The 24135-nt window shown below is 38.7% G+C and overlaps 1 protein-coding gene across 2 annotated transcripts in view; it reads right to left on the bottom strand.

Annotated features, from left to right (window-relative positions):
* Positions 1-3638: 3638 nt before the first annotated feature.
* The window catches only part of LOC144309695 (ankyrin repeat domain-containing protein 26-like), a 30659-nt gene continuing 10162 nt past the window's right edge, over positions 3639-24135 (bottom strand). Inside the window, exons 2-5 of one of the 2 annotated variants that reach the window (XM_077890798.1) lie at positions 22996-23210; positions 20872-21100; positions 5075-5120; positions 3639-3882 (exon numbers count right to left, since the gene is read on the bottom strand). In XM_077890798.1, the coding sequence (XP_077746924.1) occupies positions 3869-3882; positions 5075-5120; positions 20872-21100; positions 22996-23210 (504 nt within the window). In that variant the 3' untranslated portion in view covers positions 3639-3868. The remainder of the gene's footprint in view (positions 3883-5074; positions 5121-20871; positions 21101-22995; positions 23211-24135) is intronic. The other variant, XM_077890799.1, reaches the window with a different exon arrangement.

Genomic DNA, 24135 nt, shown 5'->3' on the forward strand with positions numbered 1-24135 from the left:
GTCCTCCTGATTTGAAATTAGTGCCCTTCTAAAGGAGGCTGGAGTGAGCTCCCTTGACCCTGTCCCTTATGAAGACATAGGAGGAAGACAGGCACTCAGAACCAGGAAGCAGACCCTCACTGGACACTAATCTGTCAGTGCCTTGATTTTGGACTTCCTAGACTCCAGAACTATGAGAAATAGTAAGATAGTTTATCAAGATAGCTGATCCTGGGGATCCCTGGGTGGCTCAGCGGTTTGGCACCAGCCTTTGTCCCAGGGCATGATCCTGGAGTCCCAGCATCTTGCAAGCCCAAGTCTTGCATTGGGCTCCCGGCATGGAGCCTGCTTCTCCCTCTTCTTGTGTCTCTGCCTCTCTCTTTCTCTCTCTCTCTACATCTATCATAAATAAATAAATCTTAAAAAAAGATAGCTGAGCTGATAGAAGCTCAATATGCAAAGTATTTTTATTTCTATAATCTATAAACAGGAAATGAAGTTGATTTTTAAAAATAATTTAAAATAGGATCAAAAGTATCAAATAACTGAAAATAAATCTAAAATATATCTTGCAGGATCTTTATAAGAAATTTTTTTAAACACTGAGAGTAGAGCAATTAAAATATTGTTTGGAAAACTCAGTATTATAAATGTCTCTTCCCTTCAAAATATTTATAGATTCAATGCAATCCCAATCCAAATCTTTGCATTGTAAAGCTTCATAAGTTGATTATAAAAGACCTATGGAGCCCTTTCCCCCTTTATCCTTTCCGTTCCCAAAGATTTCAGTCCAAAAGCACAGGAACAGAAACAAGGAGCGGTGGTGTCCCAGAGGGAGGTATTGGAGCCTGGCACAGAATTGGGAAGGCATAAATGTAGGAGTGCCACCTGAACAGTCTTAGAGCTCAAGACATAGCATCTCTGAAAGGTGAGTAACTTAGGATGAGGTATCACAGACTTCAAAGGTTCAGGAGGCATCCACACAGGGAAAGAACAGCCCAGCATGGGTTTTCAGAGCCTGTAAGTGAGGCACATCATCTGCAGAAGTGGCCTGGTACAGGGTATCTCAGAAAGGAGGTTTTTATATATCTCAAAGTACTTCTCCATAAAATACTAATTGTAAAGTGCAAAGTTAACATTCTGGGGAAGAAAACTGAAGATACTACTCCAGCGATCAACGTCACCAACCATGGGACAAATCAAAACTGTAGGTCACGTGATATGATGCAATGAGAAGAGTAGAGGACCAGTTCAGTTGTGCTCTTGCTAAAATACATATATGTATATGTATATAAATATAATCTTAATTTTATCATAAGGAAACATAAGATACGTAAGAAAAACCCACACTGAAAAGACATTCTACGTTACTGGAATGAACTCTTCAAAGGATTAAAAGTCACAAAAATCAATGGAAAGACTAAGGAACTGTTCTAAACTGAAAGAGACTAAGAAACACAACATCTTAGTTCAGTACATGGTTTTGAATAGGACCTTCCTTGCTATAAAGGATACTACAGACAAATGTCAGAGCTTTAAAAGAATATGAGGTTTATTTTATTTTTTTTAGAAGATTTTATTTATTCATGAGACACACACACACACAGAGAGAGAGAGAGAGAGAGAGATGCAGAGACACAGACAGAGGGAGAAGCAGGCTCCATGCTATGAAAGGAGCCTGATGTGGGACTCGATCCCCGGTCTCCAGGATCACACCTTGAGCTGCAGGCGGTGCTAAACCACTGCGCCACCGGGGCTGCCCAGAATATGAGGTTTAGATGATAGAGGGGATAGTTGACGTAGCAATTGCACAACTGGGTATTTACCCCATAGATACAAATGTAGTGAAATGAAGGGGCACCTGCACCTCAATGTTTATGGTAGCAATATCCACAATACCCAAACTGTGGAAGGAGCCAAGATGTCCTTCAACAGAGGAATGGATAAAGAAGATGTGGTATGGGACCCCTGGGTGGCTCAGCGGTTGAGTGTCTGCCTTTGGCTCAGGGCATGATCCTGGGATCCGGGAAGAGTCCCATGTCCGGCTCCCTGCATGGAGTCTGCTTCTCCCCCTGCCTGTGTCTCTGCCTCTCTCTCTCTCTCATGAGTAAATAGATGAATTCTTTTAAAAAAAAGATGTGATATACATACAAAATGGAATATTACTCAGACGTCAGAAAGGATGAAAACCTACCACTTACATCAATGGGCATGGAACTAGAGGGTATCAGGCTGAGTGAAACAAGTCAACTGGAGAAAGACAATGATCATATGGTCTCCCTCATAGGTGGAATATAAGAAATAGTGCAAGGAGGGGAAACTGAATGGGGAAAAATCAGAGAGGAAGACAAACCATGAGAGACTCAACTCCAGAAAACATACTGAAGGTTGCTGAAAGGGAAGTGAATGGGGAGATGGGGTAAATCAGTGATGGTCATGAAGGAGGGCATGTGACGTGATGAGCACTTGGTGTTACATGCAACTGATGAATTATCGAAAACTTTATCTGAAAACGATGACCCTTCTAAATGTTGGGAAATTGAATTTAAATTTAAAAACATAATGTATACCTAACATAGTTTGAATGGGTGTACTTATATGCCAATTTTTAAAAAACACAGTACTGTAAATGTATTTTCTCTTCCTTCTGATCTTTTTTTAAAAGATTTTATTTATTTATTCATAAGAGGCAGAGAGAGAGAGAGAGAGAGAGGCAGAGACACAGGCAGAGGGAGAAGCAGCCTCCATGCAGGGAGCCTGATGTGGGACTTGATCCCGGGTCTCCAGGATCACACCCGGGCTGAAGGCGGCGCTAAACCGCTGAGCCACCCGGGCTACCCTCTTCTGATTTTTCTTAATAACATTTTTCTCTAGCTTACTTTATAAGGAGAATATAGAATGGAATACATATAACACACAAAAAATAGGTTAATTGACTGTTTTGGTACAATATTCTGGTCAACAGTAGATTAGTAGTAGTTAAGTGCCTGGGGAGTCAAAAGTTCACAGATTTTCACACAGAGGATCAGTGCCCCCCTAAGCTCCACATTATTCAAGGGACAATTGTATTAGTGTTGATTTTCTGATTGGCAGGGTTGTACGGTAGCTATGTGGAATGTACTGACTTGCAGGATATAGGGGCCACAGGAATTGGGCATAAATTAACAATTTACTTTCAAACCATTCTGGAGGGAAAAGGTCGTTTTCTCTATTTTTTCTTTTCTCTAATTTTAAGACTCTTCTCAAAAAGTAAATTAAAAAAAAAGAAAAGATAAAAAGCCTTAGGCAAATCTTTTTCACCATGAGGAAAGAACTATGAATAATAAGTATTTAAAATTGAAATTATACACAGGGTTTATGGCACTATAAAAATTGAAATACATACAAACATTGGTGATAGCTTTAGCAGCAGTATATCAAAATGATGTGTGTCTAAATCCATATGTCTAGTAATAAAACATAGAAAATACAAAAAAAAAAAAAAAACTACCAATTACCAGCCCCAAAACATTATCAACAACTTGGTCCGATCTACTTGGGCAGATTGGAGCCTGTAAAACTCAATAATGCTGGTTTCCATGTAGAAAATATGCTTAAATTTAATCAGATGCCAAGAAACATAGCTTAAAATAATATATAAACCTTCATTACACACGATATAACAAAATTTCCTTTAATAAAGATTTTTTGTACATCAGATATTTACTGGGAAACAATTAAAATGTTATATTAAACATCTAGGTAATAAACTTTTACTATATATCTTTCAGATCATATACTTTCTATTCAAAATCTCTACATATTCTCGTGATGCTTGCAGTACTAGATCTTGATTTACATTTGATTCGTCAGTAGGTCCTAAAGGAGAAGATCTACAGAATCCTGATTCTCAATCATGAGCAACTGAAAAAGAGAAAGAATAATATTCTTTATCTGAAATACTTTGTAGTTAACTAGAAGTTAGTAAAAAAAAAGTTGGAATCTTCTGAGTGTTAAAAGGATGAAAAATATCTACATATAACTACAATATAAAATACAAGATTACTATTAAATCAAGTTTGCTCACGATTGCCCATTGAATTAATTACTACTGTGGATAAACACTAGAGCTTCTGGTTTTCTCATTATAAGATGAGATTGCGGGATCCCTGGATGGCGCAGCGGTTTGGCGCCTGCCTTTGGCCCAGGGCGCGATCCTGGAGACCCAGGATCGAATCCCACATCAGGCTCCCGGTGCATGGAGCCTGCTTCTCCCTCTGCCTATGTCTCTGCCTCTCTCTCTCTCTCTCTCTCTCTCTCTCTGTGACTATCATAAATAAATAAAAATTAAAAAAAAAATTAAAAAAAAAAAAGAGATTGCAAGCTGATGGCACAGTCCACCCCTGAACAATCATATACTATCAACTGAAAAATCTAACAGGCAATATCTAGAGTCAAATATATCATGGCAGGTTTAAAACAAGACATTATAAGAACACACAGAAGGGACATCCTGGTTTTCTATCAATATTGTCTGCTTTTCGGTGGAGGGAATAGGAAGGCTGATACCTGAAAGATTACTCTCTTCAAAGCAGCAGAGTAGGGTAATGGCGACAGAGAAGGCTCACCAATGTGGCAAGAACCAAATTGATTTGGGTGCTTATATTCCATGCTAAGAAACCCGGAATTTTACCCAATGGCAAAACCAGTGGCTGGAGATTGAAATGTCACCTGTCAAGGGACAGCTATATGAACTACATAATTGCTTAACTAAGTATTACTAAGACAAGTCTGGTCTGTTTGGTCTTCTATCACTAGCAGAAACAAGAATTTGAGAACGCCCACATTTTCAGATTGACAGTTCCATAGCGATGGCACAAGTGAAGGAAGATTACAGCCAAAAGTGCTAACAGGCATACAGGCTGCAGGTTTTTAAAAAAGGTATGAAACACGATGACCAAATGAGGAATAAGTCTCTTATTCATTATGTTTATGTTTTACATTTTTTATTAGATATATCTAGACAAATTTTAACAAGGGGAAGGGATGCCAGTTACTATTTGTGGTTTATTTCAGAAATTAATGACCATCTAAATTTGTAAATTTGGCAACATACCTTCTTTTAGTTCTCTGATTATACTGTCTTCCAACATCTGCTGCATCTGAAATAAGTTAAACGTTACTTACAATGTTCAAGTTAAACAAGAGACATTATTGTAGGAATTTTATTTTGCTTATGAAACGTGGTCTGGAAATGATACTTTTAGAAAGTAAAAGCTACAATTTGCTTAAATAGAAAGATAATCACATAAATAAAATAAATCCCTACTTATTTTAATCTGGATAACTGAGAAGAAACCTATAATGCTGTTTAGAGGATTCTAATAAAAAGTACAATTAATATTGATCAATCGAATATACAGAATTTCTGGAAGAAGAGGACGATGGTGGAGGAGTAGGAGACCCTAGTTTTGTCTGGCGTCTGGGATTCAGCTACATAGGTATCAAATCATTCTGAACACCTGTGGACTCAGACAGAGATCCAAGAAAAGAATTGTTGCAATTCTACAAATAGAACAGCGACCGCTTTCTGCAAGGTAGGAGGTGTGGAGAAATGAATCAGAGGCATATATCAGAAGATTAAACCAGGGGGGCAGGGAACCTCTGGAAGCCAGAAGGCAAGTCCTGGAAAGTGATATAGCAGCAGAGTGCACAACCAGAACTTTTAAGAGGTCTGTTCCAGTGAGGACATCCCTGTCTGAAAGATGCTCAGGTGGCAACGGGGGGCAGCATCCTAAGTGGGACGGACAGTGTGGTCTCAGGATCCCTGGGGGGGCGGGGTCACAGAAGGAATGGGGGCGGCGCCTGAGTATGGCAGTTGCCAAGGCGTTTGAGCGGGGAAGCCAGTTGCAATCAGTGAGCCCAGGAGTGGGCATTCAGCTCAGTGTTGCCATAAACCCCAAACCGAGGAACAGTCAGGTGACCACTTTCCAAGCAGGAAAAACTGGGCAAGACCTCCTCCTTCCCCCCGGAGGCACAGTGTGAATGGGGGCTACAGGGGTCTGCAAGGTTTGGAAAATCGAAAGGGGGTCTGTGCTTGAGATAAAAATGCTTGGTCACAGGCTGGGTGAATACAGAGTGCAGACAGAAACCAGGGAGACACAGTAGGGAGTGAGATCTTTCAATTCCAGGGCTGGAAATTAGGAGGCCACCATTTTCATTCTCATCCTCTAAAGCTGCCCAGAAAGCCTTCAGGGAACAAAAGCCACAGAGAGCAATCTGGAGCTGCTTACCTGGCCTGGCCCCCTGGCAAGGGTGGTGCAATCCCACCCTAAGCAAAGACACCTAAGAATCAGTGCAACAGGCCTTTCCCTCAGGAGGTCAGCAACAACATCCTGCTAAGACCAACTTTACTCATCATACAGAGCTGCAGAACTCTAGTGCTAGGGGCAAACAGTATACAGAACTCATGGCTATTTCTCATGACTCCTTAGTCTTTCTATTTTAATTTTCTTTTTGCTTTCAACCAATTTCTTCATTTATCAACTCTTACAATTTAACTTTTTACACTTGCATTCAATCCTTTCATTGCTCTTAATATTATTCCTGTATATATTGAAGTTTTTCTTTCTGTACCATTTCGGGAAGTAGTTCCTTCTAAGAAATAGACTAAAATACAACCAGAATCTACTATACTGCTCTATTCTCTTCATCTGTCTGATTATAATATTTTTAAAATCTATCTTAATTTTCATATTTACAGTTACATTCTATCCTTTCATTGCATTTAATTTTATTTTTGCATATAATGAAGTTTTTCATTCTTTACAATTTTGGGATGTAGTTTCTTCTAACAAACAGACCAAAATAAACTTACGATATAGTATATTGCTCTGTTCTGTTCAACTGGCTGATAATATCCTTTTTATTTTGACTTTTAATTTCCATTTTTACACTTACATTCTAGACTTTCCTTGTATTTAATTTTATTTTTGTATATATACAAGGTTTCCTCTTAACCATTTGGGGGTGCAATTTCCTAACAAAAAGACCAAAATTCACATAGTATCGGTGTACTGCTCTGCTCTCTTGATCTCTCTAATTCTATTATCTCCTTTGTTAACCTTTAAATTGGCTTCGGGTCTCTTCTGATTTGTTTAGCATGTATTTATCTGGGGTCATTCTTGATATTTTTCTATTCTGTTCTCTCACTCATCTCTTCTTCTCTGGACAGAATGACAAGATGGAAAAACTCACCGCCACAAAGAGAACAAGAGGTAGTACTGACTGCCCGAAACCTAATCAGCATGGATAGAAGGAAGAGGCTGGAGCGAGAGTTCAGAAGAATGACCATCAAGATAATAGCTGGGCTTAAAAGACACACAGAGGACATTAGAGAATGCCTTTCTGGAGAAATAAAACAACTGATATCTAATCAAGTTGAGATAAAAAAGGCTAATCTTAGTGAGATGCAATCAAAAATGAAGGTTCTAACTGCTAGGATAAATGAGGCTTCACAGAGAAGTAGTGATATAGAAGACAAAACAATGGAGAATAAACAAGCTGAGGAAAAGTGAGAGAAACAACCACTGGACTATGACAGGAGAATTTGAGAGATGAGTCGTACCACACAGCAAAACAATGTTAGAATAATGGGGATCCCAGAAAAAGAGGGGAAGGAGGGGGCAGAAGGCATATTTGAGCAAATTATAGCAGAGATCTTCCCTCATCTGGGGAAAGAAACAGGCACTCGAGTGCCAGGAGGCACAGAGAACCTTCCTCAAAATCAATAAAAAACAGGTCAATATCTCCAATATAATAGCCAAGCTTGCAAATTTCAGACCCAAAGAGAAAATCCTGAAAGCAGCTTGGAACACGAGGCCCTGAACCAAGAAGGAGAGAAATATTCAACTGGCAGCGGATCTATCCAAAGAGACCTAGCAGGCCAGAGAGAGCTGGCATGATATACTCAGGGTGCTCAAGGAGAAGAGTCTACAGCCAAGAATTTTATCCAGCAAGGCTTTCATTCAAAATACAAGGGGAGATAAAAAGCTTCCAGCACAAACTGAAACTAAAAGAATTTGTGATCCTTAAAACAGCTTTGCAAGAAGTGGTAAAGGGGAAACTTTAAGCAAACAGAGAGCCCAAAAGTAACACAGACCAGAACACGGACTTTACACATAATACAATGGCACTACATTCATATCTTTCAATCCTTTCTCTGAATGGAAACAAGTCAAATGCCCCAACCAAAACACACAGGGTATCACAGTAGATAAAAAAAAAGCAAGACCCATTGATATGCTATCTGAAAGAGACTCATTTTAGACACAAAGACAACTTCACATTGAAGGTGAGGGAGTGGAAAACCATTTATCATATTAAAGGACATGAAAAAAAACTGGAGTGGCAATATTTATATCAAACAAATTGGATTTTTTTTAAGATTTTATTTATTCATGAGAGACACACAGAGAGCGAAAGGCAGAGGCACAGGCAGCAGGAGAAGCAGGCTCCGTGCGGGGAGCCTGATGTGGGACTAGATCATGACCTGAGCCGAAGGCAGATGCTCAACCACTGAGCCACCTGGTCATCCCACAAATTGGATTTTAAACCAAAGACTGTATTAAGAGAAGAAACAACAACAACAAAAGATGAAGAAACTCACTATGCCATAATTAAAGGGTCTATCCAAAACTAAAATTGGACAATTATAAGTTTTAATGTGTCTAAAGTGGGAGCAGCCAACTATATAAACCAACTTTCTGTTAAGATTTCATTTATTTATTTATTTGACACACACACACACAGAGAGAGAACACAGGCAGTGGCAGCAAGAAAGAGAGAAGCAGACTCCCCACTGAGCAGGCAGACTGATCAGGGCTTGATCCCAGGACCTTGAGAACATGACCTAAGCCAAAGGCAGAGCCTTAACCGACCGAGCCACCCAGGCCACCTTATAAAGCAATTAATAACAAAAATAAAGGAACACATGGATAGTCATATAATAATAGTAAGTACTTTAACACAACACTACTGTAATGGCCAGATCATCTAAGCAGATGATCCACTAGGACGCAAGGGCTCTGAATGACACATTGCACAAAATGGACTTCACAGATAACTTCAGAGCACTCCATCCTATGACAACAGAATACACATTCTTCTCGGGTGCACATGGAACAAACATTCTGCACAACAGATCACATACTCAGTCACAAATCAGCTCTCAACTGGTACCAAAAGACTGGGATCATTCCCTGCATACTTTCAGACCACAATGCTTTGAAACTGGAACTCAATCTTGACAGGAAATTTGGAAAGAATTCAAATACACAGAGATTAAAGAATCCAACTGGGGCACTAAGGCACATTTTAAAACCTCATAGAAACAAATGAAAATGGAAACACAACTGCTCAAAACATTTGGGATGCAGCAAAGGTCATCGAAAGAGGATAGTATATAGCAATGCAAGCCTTTCTCAAGAAATGAGAAAGGTCCTAAATACACAACCTAACCCTACACCTAAACGAGCTGGAAAAGAACAGAATATTAAAGCCTAAAACCAGCAGGAGAAGAAAATTCGTAAAGATCAGAGCAGAAATCAATGAAATAGAAACCAAAGGAACAGTAGAACACATCAATGAAGTCAGGAGCTGGTTCTTTGACAGAATTAATAAGATCGATAAACCCCTGGCCAGACATATCAAAAAGAGAACGGAGCCAAAAAATTAGGCAATCTAGAAGAAATGGACGCATTCCTGGAAAGCCACAAACTACCAAAACTGGAACAGGAAGAAACAGAAAACCTGAACAGGCCAATAACCAGGGAGGAAATTGAAGCAGTCATCAAAAACCTCCCAAGACACAAAGGTCCAGGGCCAGATGGCTTCCCAGGGGAATCCTATCAAACGTTTAAAGAAGAAACCATGCCTATTCTACTAAAGCTGTTTGGAAAGATAGAAAGAGATGGAGTACTTCCAAATTTGTTCTATGAGGCCAGCATCACCTTAATTCCAAAACCAGACAAAGACCCCACCAAAAAGGAGAATTACAGACCAATACCCCTGATGAACATGGATGCAAATATTCTCAACAATATACTAGGCAATCGGATCCAACAGTACATTAAGAAAATTATTCACCATGACCGAGTAGGATTTATCCCCGGGACACAAGGCTGGTTCAACACTCGTAAAACAATCAATGTGATTTATCATATCAGCAAGTGAAAAACCAAGAACCATATGATCCTCTCTTTAGATGCAGAGAAAGGATTTGACAAAATACAGCATCCATTCCTGATCAAAACTCTTCAGAGTGTAGGGATAGAGGGAACATTCCTCAACATCTTAAAAGCCATCTACGAAAAGCCCACAGCAAATATCATTCTCAATGGGGAATCACTGGGAGCCTTTCCCCTAAGATCAGGAACAAGACAGGGATGTCCACTCTCACCACTGCTATTCAACATAGTCCTGGAAGTCCTAGCCTCAGCAATCAGACAACAAAAAGACATTAAAGGCATTCAAATTGGCAAAGAAGAAGTCAAACTCTCCCTCTTTGCCGATGACATGATACTCTACATAGAAAACCTAAAAGCCTCCACCCCAAGATTGATAGAACTCATACAGCAATTTGGCAGCGTGGCAGGATACAAAATCAATGCCCGGAAATCAATGGCATTTCAATACACTAACAATGAGACTGAAGAAAGAGAAATTAAGGAGTCAATCCCATTTACAATTGCACCCAAAAGCATAAGATACCTAGGAATAAACCTAACCAAAGACGTAAAGGACCTATACCCTAAAAAGTATAGAACACTTCTGAAAGAAATTGAGGAAGACACAAAGAGATGGAAAAATGTTCCGTGCTCATGGATTGGCAGAATTAACATTGTGAAAATGTCAATATTACCCAGGGCAATTTACACGTTTAATGCAATCCCTATGAAAATACCATGGACTTTCTTCAGAGAGCTACAACAAATTATTTTAAGATTTGTGTGGAATCAGAAAAGACCCCGAATAGCCAGGGGAATTTTAAAAAAGAAAACCACATCTGGGGAAATAAGATCATGAATGAAAGAAGACAGATCACGACCAGCACCAGAGAAATACAGACAACTATAAGAACACATTCTGAGCAACTATATGCCAACAAACTAAGCAATCTGGAAGAAATGGATCCCTTCCTACCAAAACTGAAACAGGAAGACACAGGAAACCTGAACAGACCCATAACCAGCAAGGAAATGGGAGCAGTCATCAAATATCTGCCAACAACCAAGAGTCCAGGACCAGGTGGCTTCCCAGGAGAATTCTACCACACATTCCAGGAAGAATTAATCTATTCTTCGGAGCTGTTTATAAAAATTAGTAATGGAAGGGAAACCTTCCAGCGTTCTCTGTGAGGCCAGCATTACTCTGATCGCAAAACCAGAGCAAGACCCCACCCAAAAGGAGAATTACACTCCAATATCCCTGATGAACATGGATGCCAAAATTTTCACCAAGACACTGGCTGGGAGGATTCAACAGTACATTAAAGGATGATTCACCATGTCCAAGTGGGTTTTATGCCTGGGCTGCAAGGGTGATACGACATCTGCAGATGAATCAATGTGATACACTACAGAAATAAAAGAAAGGATAAGAACCATAGGATCCTCTCAAGAGATGCAGAAAAAGCAGTTGACAAAGTGCAGCACCCTTTCCGGATCAATACTCTTCGCAGTGCGGGGGGGGGGAGCATATCTCAATATCGTAAAAGCCATCTACGAAAAGCCCACACCCGATGCCATTCTTAAGGGGAAAAACTGAGAGCTTTGCCGCTAAGGTCAGGAACACGACAGGGAAGTCCACTCTCTGGACAACCAGTGTTGTTCGACATAGCCTCAGCATTTAGACAACAAAAAGAAATAAAAAGGCGTCTGAATCAGAAAAGAACTCAAACTCTCACTTTTCTCAGAGGACATGATATCCTATGTGGAAAACCCAAAAGACTCCACCCCAACATTGCTAGGACCCTTTCCTGAATTCAGCAAAGCAGCAGGATAGGAAATCCATGCACAGAAATCAGTTGCATTTCTATACACTAACAATGAGATGGAAGAAAGAGAAACTGAGGAGTCGATTCCATTGACCATTGCAGCAAACACCATAAGATGCCTAGGAATAAACCTACCCAGAGAGACAAAGGATCTATACTCTGAAGATGACAGGACATTCTGGAAAGAAATTGAGAAAGGTGTAAAGAACTGGAAATACATTCCATGCTCATGGATTGAAAGAATTAAATATTGTTAAAATGTTTATGCTAGCTCCATCAATCTACATATTCAATGCAATCTCTATCAAAATACTACCAACTTCTTTTCATACAGCTGGAGTAAATAACGGTAAGATTTGTTTGGAACCTTAGAAGACCCCGAGTAGCCAAACATATCTTGATAGAGGTAGCCATAGCTGGTGGCATTACAAGCCAGACTTCAAGCTCTATTTTAAAGCTGTGATCAACAAGACAGTATGGTACTGGCACAAAAGCAGACATGTCGATCAATGGCCCAGAAGAGAAAACCCAGAAGTGGACCCTCAACTCTATGGTCCACTCCTCTTCAACAATACTGGAAAGAAAATCCAATGGAGACAAAGCAGTTTCTTCAACAAATGGTGTGGGAAATCAGACCACCACATGTAGAAGAATAAAACTGGACCATTTTCTTATGCTATACACAAAAATAGAGTCAAAATGGATGAAACACCCAAATGTGAGATAGGAATCCATCAAAATCCTAGAGGAGAACACAGCCAGCAACCTCTGTGACCTCGGCTGCCGCAACTTCTTGCTAGAACATGTCACCAGATGCCAAATTGACCTCCTGGGAATTCATCAAGATAAAAAGCTTTTGCACAGCAAGGAAATAGTTGACAAAACCAAAAGACAACTGACAGAATGGGAGAAGGTGTTTGCAAATGCCTTATCAGATAAAAGGCTGGTATGCAAAGTCTATAAAGAGCTGATCAAAGTCAACACCCAAAGAAAGATAACCCAATGAAGAAATGGGCAGAAGAAATGAAAGGACATGTCTCCAAAGAAGACATACATATGGCCAACAGACACATGAAAACATGCTCAACATCAGCTGGCACTAGAGAAATACAAATCAAAACCACGGTGAGTTTCCCCCTCACACCTTTCATAATGGCCAAAATTAGCAAGTCTGGAAATGACAGATGTTGGCGGGAATGCAGAGAAAGGGGGATCCTCTTATGATGTTGGTGAGAATACAACCTGGTGCAGCTCCTCTGGAAATCAGTACCGGAGGTTCCTCAAAGAGTTGAAAAAGGAGCTACCTATGTAAAACCCAGCAATTGCGCTAGAAGGTATGAATCCCGAAGATCACTTTGGTCGGGATCCAAAGGGGCACCTGCACCCATATGTTTATACCAGTAATATCCTCAATAGCCAACCTGAGAGATATGGATGTTCTTTGAAAGAGGTATGCATAAAGAAGATGTGATGTAGATATAAATAAATAAGTATCATATTTATTTATTAGACAGAGAGAGAGAGGAAGGGAGAGAACAGAATATTACTCAGCCAATAAATAATTAAATCTTTGGACCTTTGGGTGGCTCAGTGGCTGAGAGTAGGGCTTTGGCTCCGAGCATGATATATATATCATAACATTATAAGCTAGTTAATTGAATTTAAATAAAAAATAGTAAAGAAACCAATGGAGCTAGGAATGTGAAATAAAAGAATATACATAACTTCTGAAGGATCTTTGTAACTTCTGTTACAAAATTGTAAACAAGAGTCATTTTACACTTTAATAGTTTGTGATTTTCAGAAAAAGTGCCCTTTATGAGAGATTAATCATTTGTTTAATAAATTATTCCTCCGAATGAACTTTCCACTTTTGCACTTTTGATTTTGCACTCAACAAAATCTTGAGGTATGTTGTATGCTCTATTTTTCAGCACAGACTCTTAAATACATAAAACAATGGAAGTGGGACTACATAAAGTCATGTGGAATTTCTCCTGGTAATATTGAGTAAAACTATTTTGTTATCTATATGATGACTGATGTACTTCTTTTCATGTGAACACAGAGATTTCAGAAAATCTGCTTCAGGAAAGGAAAAAATATAAGCTAGCACCAGTTTTCCAACTTAGTTTCGCATTGATAAGTTTCTAGAATTAGAAACAAGGAAAAGAAATTTTAACTGTAACTTTGTTTCCTTTCTATGAATTAGGACCAATTTTTGAAGCACCTGACTTACTATAGTTATCATTATCTACTTAATTATGAAATATTTAGGAATATTTCAGACTACAGTTGACCTTTGAGCAACACAGTGGTTAGGTGCACTTACCCCCGTGCAGTCAAAACTCTGTATAATTTCTGATTCTCCCCAAATTTAATTACTAATAGCCTACTGGTGATGGGAAGCCTTACCAATAACACAGTCCATTAACACATGGTTTGTACATTACATGTGTTATATAATATATTCTTAAAATAAAGTAAGCTAGAGAAAAAAAGGTTATTGAGAAAAACATAAGAGAAAATACAGTACAACACAACAGCCAAGAAAGTCCATGTGTAGGCTAACTAGACCTGCAGCTTCAATTCCATGTTGGTCAAGGATCAAATGTGCATTACAAATATTCCCATCTAGAATGCTCTTATTTCTTATAAAAGGCATCCTCTCATTGAATTCCCAAAATAGGGTCTAAATACGGTACTAAGTGGTGCCTAGGTGGCCCAGTCACTTAAGTGCCTGCCTTCATTTCCTTAAGGAACGATCAAAGTAATATAATGATCTTTTCGCCAAAAGTCTTTTCCTAAATACTTGCTTCTGTGACCCTGGTTTATTTCCAGGTGAGAATTGAGTTAGATGGTAGAAATAGCTTGCAATCCATTAATAAAGAGAACATACTTGCAATTTTATTTATACTTTTCCATTTATCAAAAACATAAGAGGGTAAGAAAATTATACACATAAAAACAACGTATCAGCAAATTTTAATTCGAAGACTCATTAATTAGTAGGATTTTCTCATAACAGTTTGTTTCCAAACTACCAATCATAGAAATCTAAGGTTCCATTGGGGATACTGTAGGATTGAGGGACAAAAGTCTACAGCTGTAGTCTCATCTCTCTTTTAGCTACACAGCTCCACTGGTCTCGGTTTTGTATAATACAGTTTAATGCAAAAACAGAAACAAACAAAAAAGCAAAACAAAACAAAAACAAATTAAGTTCCATTCTTTGAAAAAAATATTGTTTTCCAAAAGGTAGTCACTAATTTAGTCAAAGTCCCTAATTTTTTTATTTTAATTTTTATTTATTTATGATAGTCACAGAGAGAGAGAGGCAGAGACACAGGCAGAGGGAGAAGCAGGCTCCATGCACTGGGAGCCTGATGTGGGATTCGATCCCGGGTCTCCAGGATCACGCCATGGGCCAAAGGCAGACGCCATACCACTGCGCCACCCAGGGATCCCAAAGTCCCTAATTTTACATAAGAGACAAGAAGGCCTCAGAAAGATTGAAGTTTGCCTCAGGTCAAAAGACCAAAGAGTTGCAGGCCAGGAATGTGCTTTAGGCCCTCCTGAGCTGAGAGTTTTTATGCCAGTTACTTCATCATCTTCAGGAAAAATACCTACATTTTTAACTATAACTGACTGTAAATGAACACATAAAGGTTTGTCATGTGGCTCAATAACGACTAGGCATGAGGCACAAAACAGCTTTCTAATTAAATTATAAATTTTAAAGTCTAAAGTGTAATTTAAATTATAAATTTTAATGTTTTATGAATAAAAATACAGCAATGGAAATGATCTTTACTCCTATTGGGAACAGTTAATAGACTGCATTTATAAGCACAAATTTTTTAAACCACAAGACACGGAACTTGAAGGAGAAAATCTTTAGTTGAACCAAAGAGGCTGAAATGGAGGAAACTCTTCCTGGAAAGAATTATTCTTTTCCTCCAGATAAAACTTGGTTTACCAAAATCAATCAACAAATGAGTTATCTATGTTGTGGATTATTAAACACAAAACAGACTTCTCTTTACCACCTAGTATGCTCTGTCCAACCTCTCATCATTATGAGAGTTGGTATGTACAAAAGACAGGACTAACTTTAATTTAAATCCAGTCAGAAATTAGAGGTAAACCATCATTACCCACAAGTGGATTTATCTCTACCTCCCTCACAGCAGGAAGGGAGATTTGCCTAATGAGTGAATTGGGGAGAAGGCACTAGGCAGTGCTTAGGAGATTCCAAATCTCTTTTTTGAAAAGATGTGCTCACCCATGGTAACATGAATTCAGGTCTGCTCTCATCTTCGTGGGATGGGCATCAAACATTTGTTTCCTCCATTTACAACTGTGTGGGGAAGTGCCTAATTTGGGATAAAGAATTGGGAAGCCCACTGTGGCTACATACCCACCCAAACCACATCCTCCAATCTGTTAGCATGTATTAGTAACAAAGGCTACTAAGTTTAACTCCATCTGCCTGACTCCTGTGCTCTGAACTCAGAAAAAGAAGAGCACTGTCCTCTGCCACCTACCCCACCACAGCTCCAATGAGAGAAATGACCAGACAATACTTTGAAAAATGTTCCTTCTTGCTTGACTTTATAACTAACATTCATTGTTCAAAGCAACATATTTTGAAGAGGGAAAAGTTGGAAAGAACAATTTTAGAAACAAGCAGAGAAAGTCAGACAAAACGAGGAGACAGAGGAGTATGTTCTAAATGAAAGAACAAGGCCACGAGATAGAACCTCAGAAAAACAACGAAATGAAACAGAGATAAGGAGTCAGCCTGATAAAGAGTTCAAAGTAATGGTCACAGAGATGCTCAGCAAACTTGGAAGAATGGACAGATTCAGTGAGAACTTCAACAAAGAAAAAATATACAAAAGAACCAATTAGGGCTGAAGAATACAATAACTGAAATGAAAAATACACCAGACACAATCGACAGCAGATTAAAAGATGTGAAGAACAGATCAGCAATCTGCAAGAAAGGGTAGTAAAAATCATCCAAGCTGAAAAGCAAAAAGAAGAAATAATTTGAAAAATTAAGATACAGGGACCTCTGGAATAGCATCAAGTATAATAAAACTCACATTAGAGAGGTCCCAGAAAAAGAAGAGAGAAAAGGGTGAAGAACTTATTTGAAGAAAGAATACCTAAAAACTTCCCTAACCTGGGGAAGAAAACAGGCCTCCAGGCCCAGGAAGCATTGCCAGTCCCAAATAAAAGGAACCCAAAGAGTTTCACACCAAGACACATAATAACAAGTCAAAAATGAAAGAGAAAAGGAGAATCTTAAAAGCAGAAAAAAAAAAAAAAAGAAAAGAAAAGAAAGGAAAAGCAATTAGTTATATCAAAGCGAACCACTACAGGGATATCAGTGGATTTTTCAGCCGAAACTGTGGCATGCACTCTGGAAAACTTTGTGGAGGTTCCTCAAAGAGTTAAAAATAGACCTGCCCTACGACCCAGCAATTGCACTGCTGGGGATTTACCTCAAAGATACAGATGCAGTGAAACGGCAGGACACCTGCACCCCGATGTTTCTAGCGGCAATGTCCCCAATAGCCAAACTGTGGAAGGAGCCTCGGTGCCCATCGAAAGATGAATGGATAAAGAAGATGTGGTCTACGTATACAATGGAATATTACTCAGCCATTAGAAACGACAAATACCCACCGTTTACTTCAACCTGGAGGGACCTCAAGGGTATTGTGCTGAGTGAAATAAGTCCATCGGAGAATACAGACATTAAAATGGTCTCATTCATTTGGGGAATATAAAATTTAGTGAAAGGGAATAAAGGGAGAGAAAATGAGTGAAAATATCGCTGAGGGTGACAAAACATGAGAGACACCTAACTCTGGCAAATGAACAAGGTGTAGTGTAAGGGGAGGTGGGCGGGGGGTTGGGGTGACTGGGTGATAGGCACTGAGCGGGGCACTTGGGATGAACACTGGGTGTTATGCTAAATGTTGGCAAATCGAACTCCAATAAAAATCGGAGAAGGACAAACATTATATGGTCTCATTCATTTGGGGAATATAAATAATAGTGAAAGGGAATGGAAGGGAAGGGAGAAGAAATGGGTAGGAAATATCAGAAAGGGAGACAGAACGTGAAGACTCCTAACTCTGGGAAATGAACTAGGGGTGGTGGAAGGGGAGGAGGGCAGGGGATGGGGGTGAATGGGTGATGGGCACTGAGGGGGGCACTTGACGGGATGAGCACTGGGTGTTATTCTGTATGTTGGTAAATTGAACACCAATAAAAGATAAATTTATCATATAAAAAGAAAGTTAAAAAAAAAGAAAAGAAATTGTCGCATGATATTTTCCAAGTGCTAAGAGGAAAAAACCTAGGATATTTTTGGCAGGTTTATAATTCAGAACTGAAAGAAAGATAAAGAGTTTCCCACACAAAACTTAAAGAAGTTCATCACCACTAAATAGGTCTTATAAGAGATGTTAAAAGGACTTCTTTAATCAGAAAAGGCCAGGGTACCTGGACGGCTGTCAGTGAAGAGTCTCCCAGGACCCTGGGATCAAGCTCTGTAAGGGACTCCCTGTTCCCTGCTCAGAGAGGAGCCTGCTTCTCCCTCTCCCTCTGCCCCTCCCTCCCCTTCACTTGTGTTCTCACTCACTTTGCTCTCAAAGAAAGAAAGAAAGAAAGACCATAACTAGAAATAAGAAAATGAGACAGTTTTTGTTTTAATTTTTATTTATTTATGATAGTCACAGAGAGAGAGAGAGGCAGAGACACAGGCAGAGGGAGAAGCAGGCTCCATGCACCGGGAGCCCTATGTGGGATTTGATCCCGGGTCTCCAGGATCGCGCCCTGGGCCAAAGGCAGGCGCCAAACCGCTGCGCCACCCAGGGATCCCCGAGACAGTTTTATCATAAAAACAAACATACAGTAAAGGTAATAGACCAATCATTTTTATAAAGCCAGTATGAGGGTTACAAGACAAAAGGAATAATATCAATTATATCTACAGTAACTAGTTAAGGGATACACAAAATACAAAGGTGTAAACTATGACATCAAATTTATAAAACAAGGCAGGGTGTAAAAATGCAGTGTTTTTAAAATCTGTTTGAACTGAAGTAACCATCAACTTAAAAGAGATTGCTATACATACACAGGATGTTATATATGAACTTCATAGTAATCACAAACCAAATATTTATAACGGATACACAAATGGAAGAAAAGCATCCAAACATAATACTAAAAGTCATCGAATCAGAAGAGACTAGAGCAAGAAAACAAGGAAGTCGAATGAAAGAACAAGACTAAGGCTTCATTTAACATGAGTCTATGCTACATTTTTCTACATTAATAAAACCATGAATATACTATCAAAATCATAAGCCTATGTGCATTGATTGAAATGGGTATTTTAACAACAATGATACACAATGGAAATGGGTTGTTATTAAAGGCTCCCTATCACTGCCATCTTAGTCATCAATCATTCAAGTGATGGCATCAAGGTAAATATATGTGAATTTCATTTGAAATATCCAATTATTTGTGGGGTGCCTGGGTGGCTCAGTCAGTTAAGTGTCAGAATCTTGATTTTGGCCCAGGTCATGATCTTAGGGTCATGAGATCCGGCTCCACTCTGAGCATGGAGCCTGCCTAAGAGTCTCTCTTCTCTCTTTCCCATTGCCCTTTACCACCTGCTTGCTTTCCTTCATTTTTTCTCTCTCTCTCTCTCTCAAAAAAAAAAAAAAAAGAAAAGAAAGAATCAAATATTTCTTTGACTTACTTATTTAGAAAATCTCTACAGTTGCTCAGCAAGCCATTTTATAAAAATTGAAATAGAAGTAATATAAGTTAAAAAAAAGGTGTTATAAGAAAGCAATTAGGGATGTGCTCTCATGTAAGAAAATGCCAAAACTTACAACATTTTTTAAACTGTTTTATTTATTTATTCATAAAAAGTACAGAGAGAGAAGCACAGACATAGGCAGAGGGAGAAGCAGGCTCCCTATGGGGATCCTGTTGCGTGACTCAATCCCAGGACCTCTGGATCATGACCTGAGCCAAAGGCAGATACATGCTAAACCACTCAGTCATACGGGTGCCCCCAAAACATAGAACTATCAATTTAGTGTTACAAGTTTATTTAATTCATAAAAAGGACTTACCGTGGAATCGTTAAAATCATAAATATCCCTACATGGTTAAGCGTTTGGATTCTAATCATTCACTTATGCATAGGGGTGGAAAATTGAGTTACAGCAAACTTTAAACATAGTATAAACTATTGCTAATCAGAGAATAAGTCAAAGCATCTAAGTGTACTTTGGGTTAGTAGGTAATAATATTTACTTTCCAAAATCCAATTTAACATAGCTTTTCAAGGAAATGGGTCTGTTTGGGGGTGCCTTGGGAACTCAGTTGGTTAAGCATCCAACTCTTGATTCCAGCTCAGATCATCATCTCGGAGTCATGGGATCAAGCCCTGAGTCAGGCTCCACACTCAGTGGGGAGCCTGCTTGAGATTCTCCCCCTCCCTCTACCTCTCTCCCCACTCATGGGCACACTCTCTTCTCTCTCAGATACATAAAATCTTTAAAAAATAAGAAGATAAAATGTGTCAGTTTAGTGGTATTTATTGAATAAAGTTAATAATAGGTATCTCTTGACAATAAGAGCTCCAGGAGCTTTAAAAAATACCATAAAATTTCTGTCCCATTTCCTTATTAGCACAAACCAGTATAACTTTTACTTAATGAGTATTATTCAGTTAACTCAGAATTTCACCAAATTAAAAACAAAAATTTTATTGGAAATCTGAAACTCAAGAAAAGAAAGATAATATAACTAACCTTGAACAAGTGAGTTTCAATGCTGCTAACTGAAGTCTGCGGCCTTGAGGTAGGAATCATTACATTTTCTCTTGGAGTAACATTTCTATCCAGCAGTAAACTACTAGTCCAATTTCCAACATAAGGCCCTTCCAAGACTGGTCCTATAGTAAGAGTGCTGTGGAAAGGTCTGTTCTGCTGTCTCTCCACCAGATATTTGGTAGTGATATCTGCCAGCCTCTCATTAGTCCTGTGAAGATTACACAACACAAGTGCTTAGTATTTTATTTCTACCCAAATCATTCCTGCATGACCTGCATTTTTTTAAGTTTCCATAATAGCAAACAGAATGTGCCAGTAAACAGTGTTTTAACACTGAAAATGTGACAGAGCAGAGCTACTACATATATTTATAGGTTTAAAATTATTCCAAAGGAGTATATATGATTCCAGGGATAACTAACTAACAAGAAATTCAAATTAGGGGAGGGAAAGAAATGGCTGACAGTGATGCACATGGATTGACAGGTAATACTTGCTACCTTCTGGAATGGCTGTAATTACAAGATTCTGGAGAATGCCGTTACACATATTTGTATTTAGTAAAGCAGCTCAGAACATAAAAATAAACCATCCCTCAAAGACATTTTCAAGGATGTGCTTTCACCACTCTTGTACATTTTACTCATTGCCTCAGAGAAATTGAGGGTTTCGCACCGAGGAATACCTCAGACCAACAACCTCTAGGGGCCAGGTAGATGGCAGAGCAGTGATCAGAAGGACCGAAACAGCTCCAGAGGCAATTAGCTGATAACACACTTACCAAGGCCCTGGAAGTAGAATCTGCCCTTTTTGTCTTCCACACACCCCCTCATGCCCACCATGATGCTATTTTTAGCCACGTTGGGATTTATACTGCCTTTCACCCCAGTGTGAATCTTTCTCTGTTTCACATGTATACTTTTATATAAAGTAGAAAACATACAAAGGTTTCCCCCACCCTCAGGCTCTCTAGTAATAATACCAAAGACACAATCAAGAAAGTTAATTTACCAACCTGTATACTATTGGCACTTGATCTTTTGGGTTAAAGGTGTAATCTTCCAAAAATGAACTCATTAATATTTCTATTTAGGGTAATTCTGACAAAAAATTTTATAGTAATATGCTGTCTAAATACCCACTATTTGCTTCGACGTGGATGGAACTGGAGGGGAGGGTATTATGCTGAGTGAAATAAATCAATCGGAAAAGGACAAATATTATATGGTCTCATTCATTTAGGGAATATAAAAATTAGTGAAAGGGAATAAAGGGAAAGGAGAGAAAATGAGTGAAAATATCAGTGACGGTGACAAAACACGGGACACACCTAACTCTGGGAAACAAACAAGGGATGGTGGAAAGGGAGGTGAGCAGGGGGTTGGGGTGACTGGGTGATGGGTACTGAGGGGGACACTTGGGCGGGATGAGCACTGGTTGTTATGTAATATGTTGGCAAATTGTTATGCAACATGTTGGCAAATTGAACTCCAAAAAAAACAAAACAAAACAAAACAAAAAACCTTTTAAGTAGGGTTGTAAAGATGCAGGTATGTGAATCTGCTCTTTCCACTATAAATTTTATGAAGTTTAAATATAGACACGTATTCCCAATGAAAATTTAGTGTTCTAATTGAAATATACCATAATTGTAAAATACATGCTGGATTTTTAAGACTTCGAATGAAAAAAATATGAAATATCTCAGTAATAATTTTATATTGATCACAAGTTGAAAGGATATTTTTTGACGTATTGTGTTAAATAAAATATATCAACTTTAAAAAAATAATATGCTGTCTAAATTATAAAGTTTTAAACAATTAGTTTGTAAAGACAACAAGATAGAGTAACTGAAAATATTAACGGGAAAAAGTAAAATCATATACCCCCCCCACACACACACACAAAAAGAGGAGAGAGGCAAACTATCCTGGATGAACATAAAATGGTAAGTTTATTTACAAACGTTATTTTCCAAAATTATACTATCCAGTTGGCTTTCACTTCCTACTAATCTCATGAACCCATCTCCATAAAAATTATGCTTTAGAGGCAAATCAATAAGCTAAATCTATTTTCATTGATTCTGTTTTAACTTACTTGCTCAGTTTTTTTGTCAATGACATTCGCATTTCTGATTCTTCTAGGTAGAGTTGCCTGTACTTTTCCAATTCTATTTTAAGTTCCTGAGAATTTCTTATTTGGGATTGAAGTTCAGATTCCAGCTCTTTAATTCTGAGTGCCACTTGACTTCTTATTGAAGCATCATGACTTGCTCTTAACTGCTCTAAGTTTTCTTGAGATGCTGCTTGTCTCTAAAGCAAATTAAAAGCACAGTTTTAAAACAGCTAAAACTTGAGTAATTATAGTATATTTCTTTCCTTCAGTTGGGACTCAATGATTCAGAGAGCAATTTTAAATGTGTAAAAAAAAGCTGAAGTGTAAAATATTTATCACCAATGTCACCTGAATTGAATCTGAATGATAAAAATAAAGTTTAATCATTCTTATATTAGTACTCATGCAATCTGATACTTCAAAGAACAAGAGAATCAATTAAAAATTTTAAAAAGTGCATAATACAACTTGAGAATAACCTGTTTCTTGATTTCTGCTCAGAGCATGTTCTCAGTCAGAGGTCCTGAGGCCAAGCCCTGTGTCGCACCCAGTATGGAGTCTACCCAGGATTCATTCTGTCTCTCTGTCTCTCTGTCTCTCCCCCTCTGCCAATCCCCCTGCTCATGTTCAATAAATAAATAAGGAAATAAATAAATAAATGAAATCTTCAAAAAGGAAGAATAACCTAGGAATGGAACATGGAGCCCAATGCAGGTCTTGATTTCACAAACCTGAGACCAAGACCTGAGCTGAGATCAAGAGTCTGCTGCTTAACCAACTGAGCCACCCAGATACTCCATGGTAAAAGTTTTATTTTTTTAAATTTATTTAATTTTAAAGATTTTATTTTATTTATTCATGAGAGCCAGAGAGAGAGAGAGAGAGAGAGAGAGAGAAAGAGAGAGAGAGAGAGAGAGAGAGAGAGGCAGAGACACGGGCAGAGAAGAAGGAGGCTCCACGCTGGGAGCCCGATGTGGGACTCGGTTCCGGGACTCCAGGATCACGCCCTGGGTCAACTGCAGGTGCTAAAACCACTGGGCCACCCAGGAATCCCCATGGTAAAAGTTTTATTTTATTTTATTTTTTCCCCATGGTAAAAGTTTTAAATCACAATTTTTTCTT

The sequence above is a fragment of the Canis aureus genome, unplaced genomic scaffold (assembly GCF_053574225.1).
Source record: "Canis aureus isolate CA01 unplaced genomic scaffold, VMU_Caureus_v.1.0 ptg000175l_RagTag, whole genome shotgun sequence".
Classification (NCBI taxonomy): domain Eukaryota; kingdom Metazoa; phylum Chordata; class Mammalia; order Carnivora; family Canidae; genus Canis; species Canis aureus.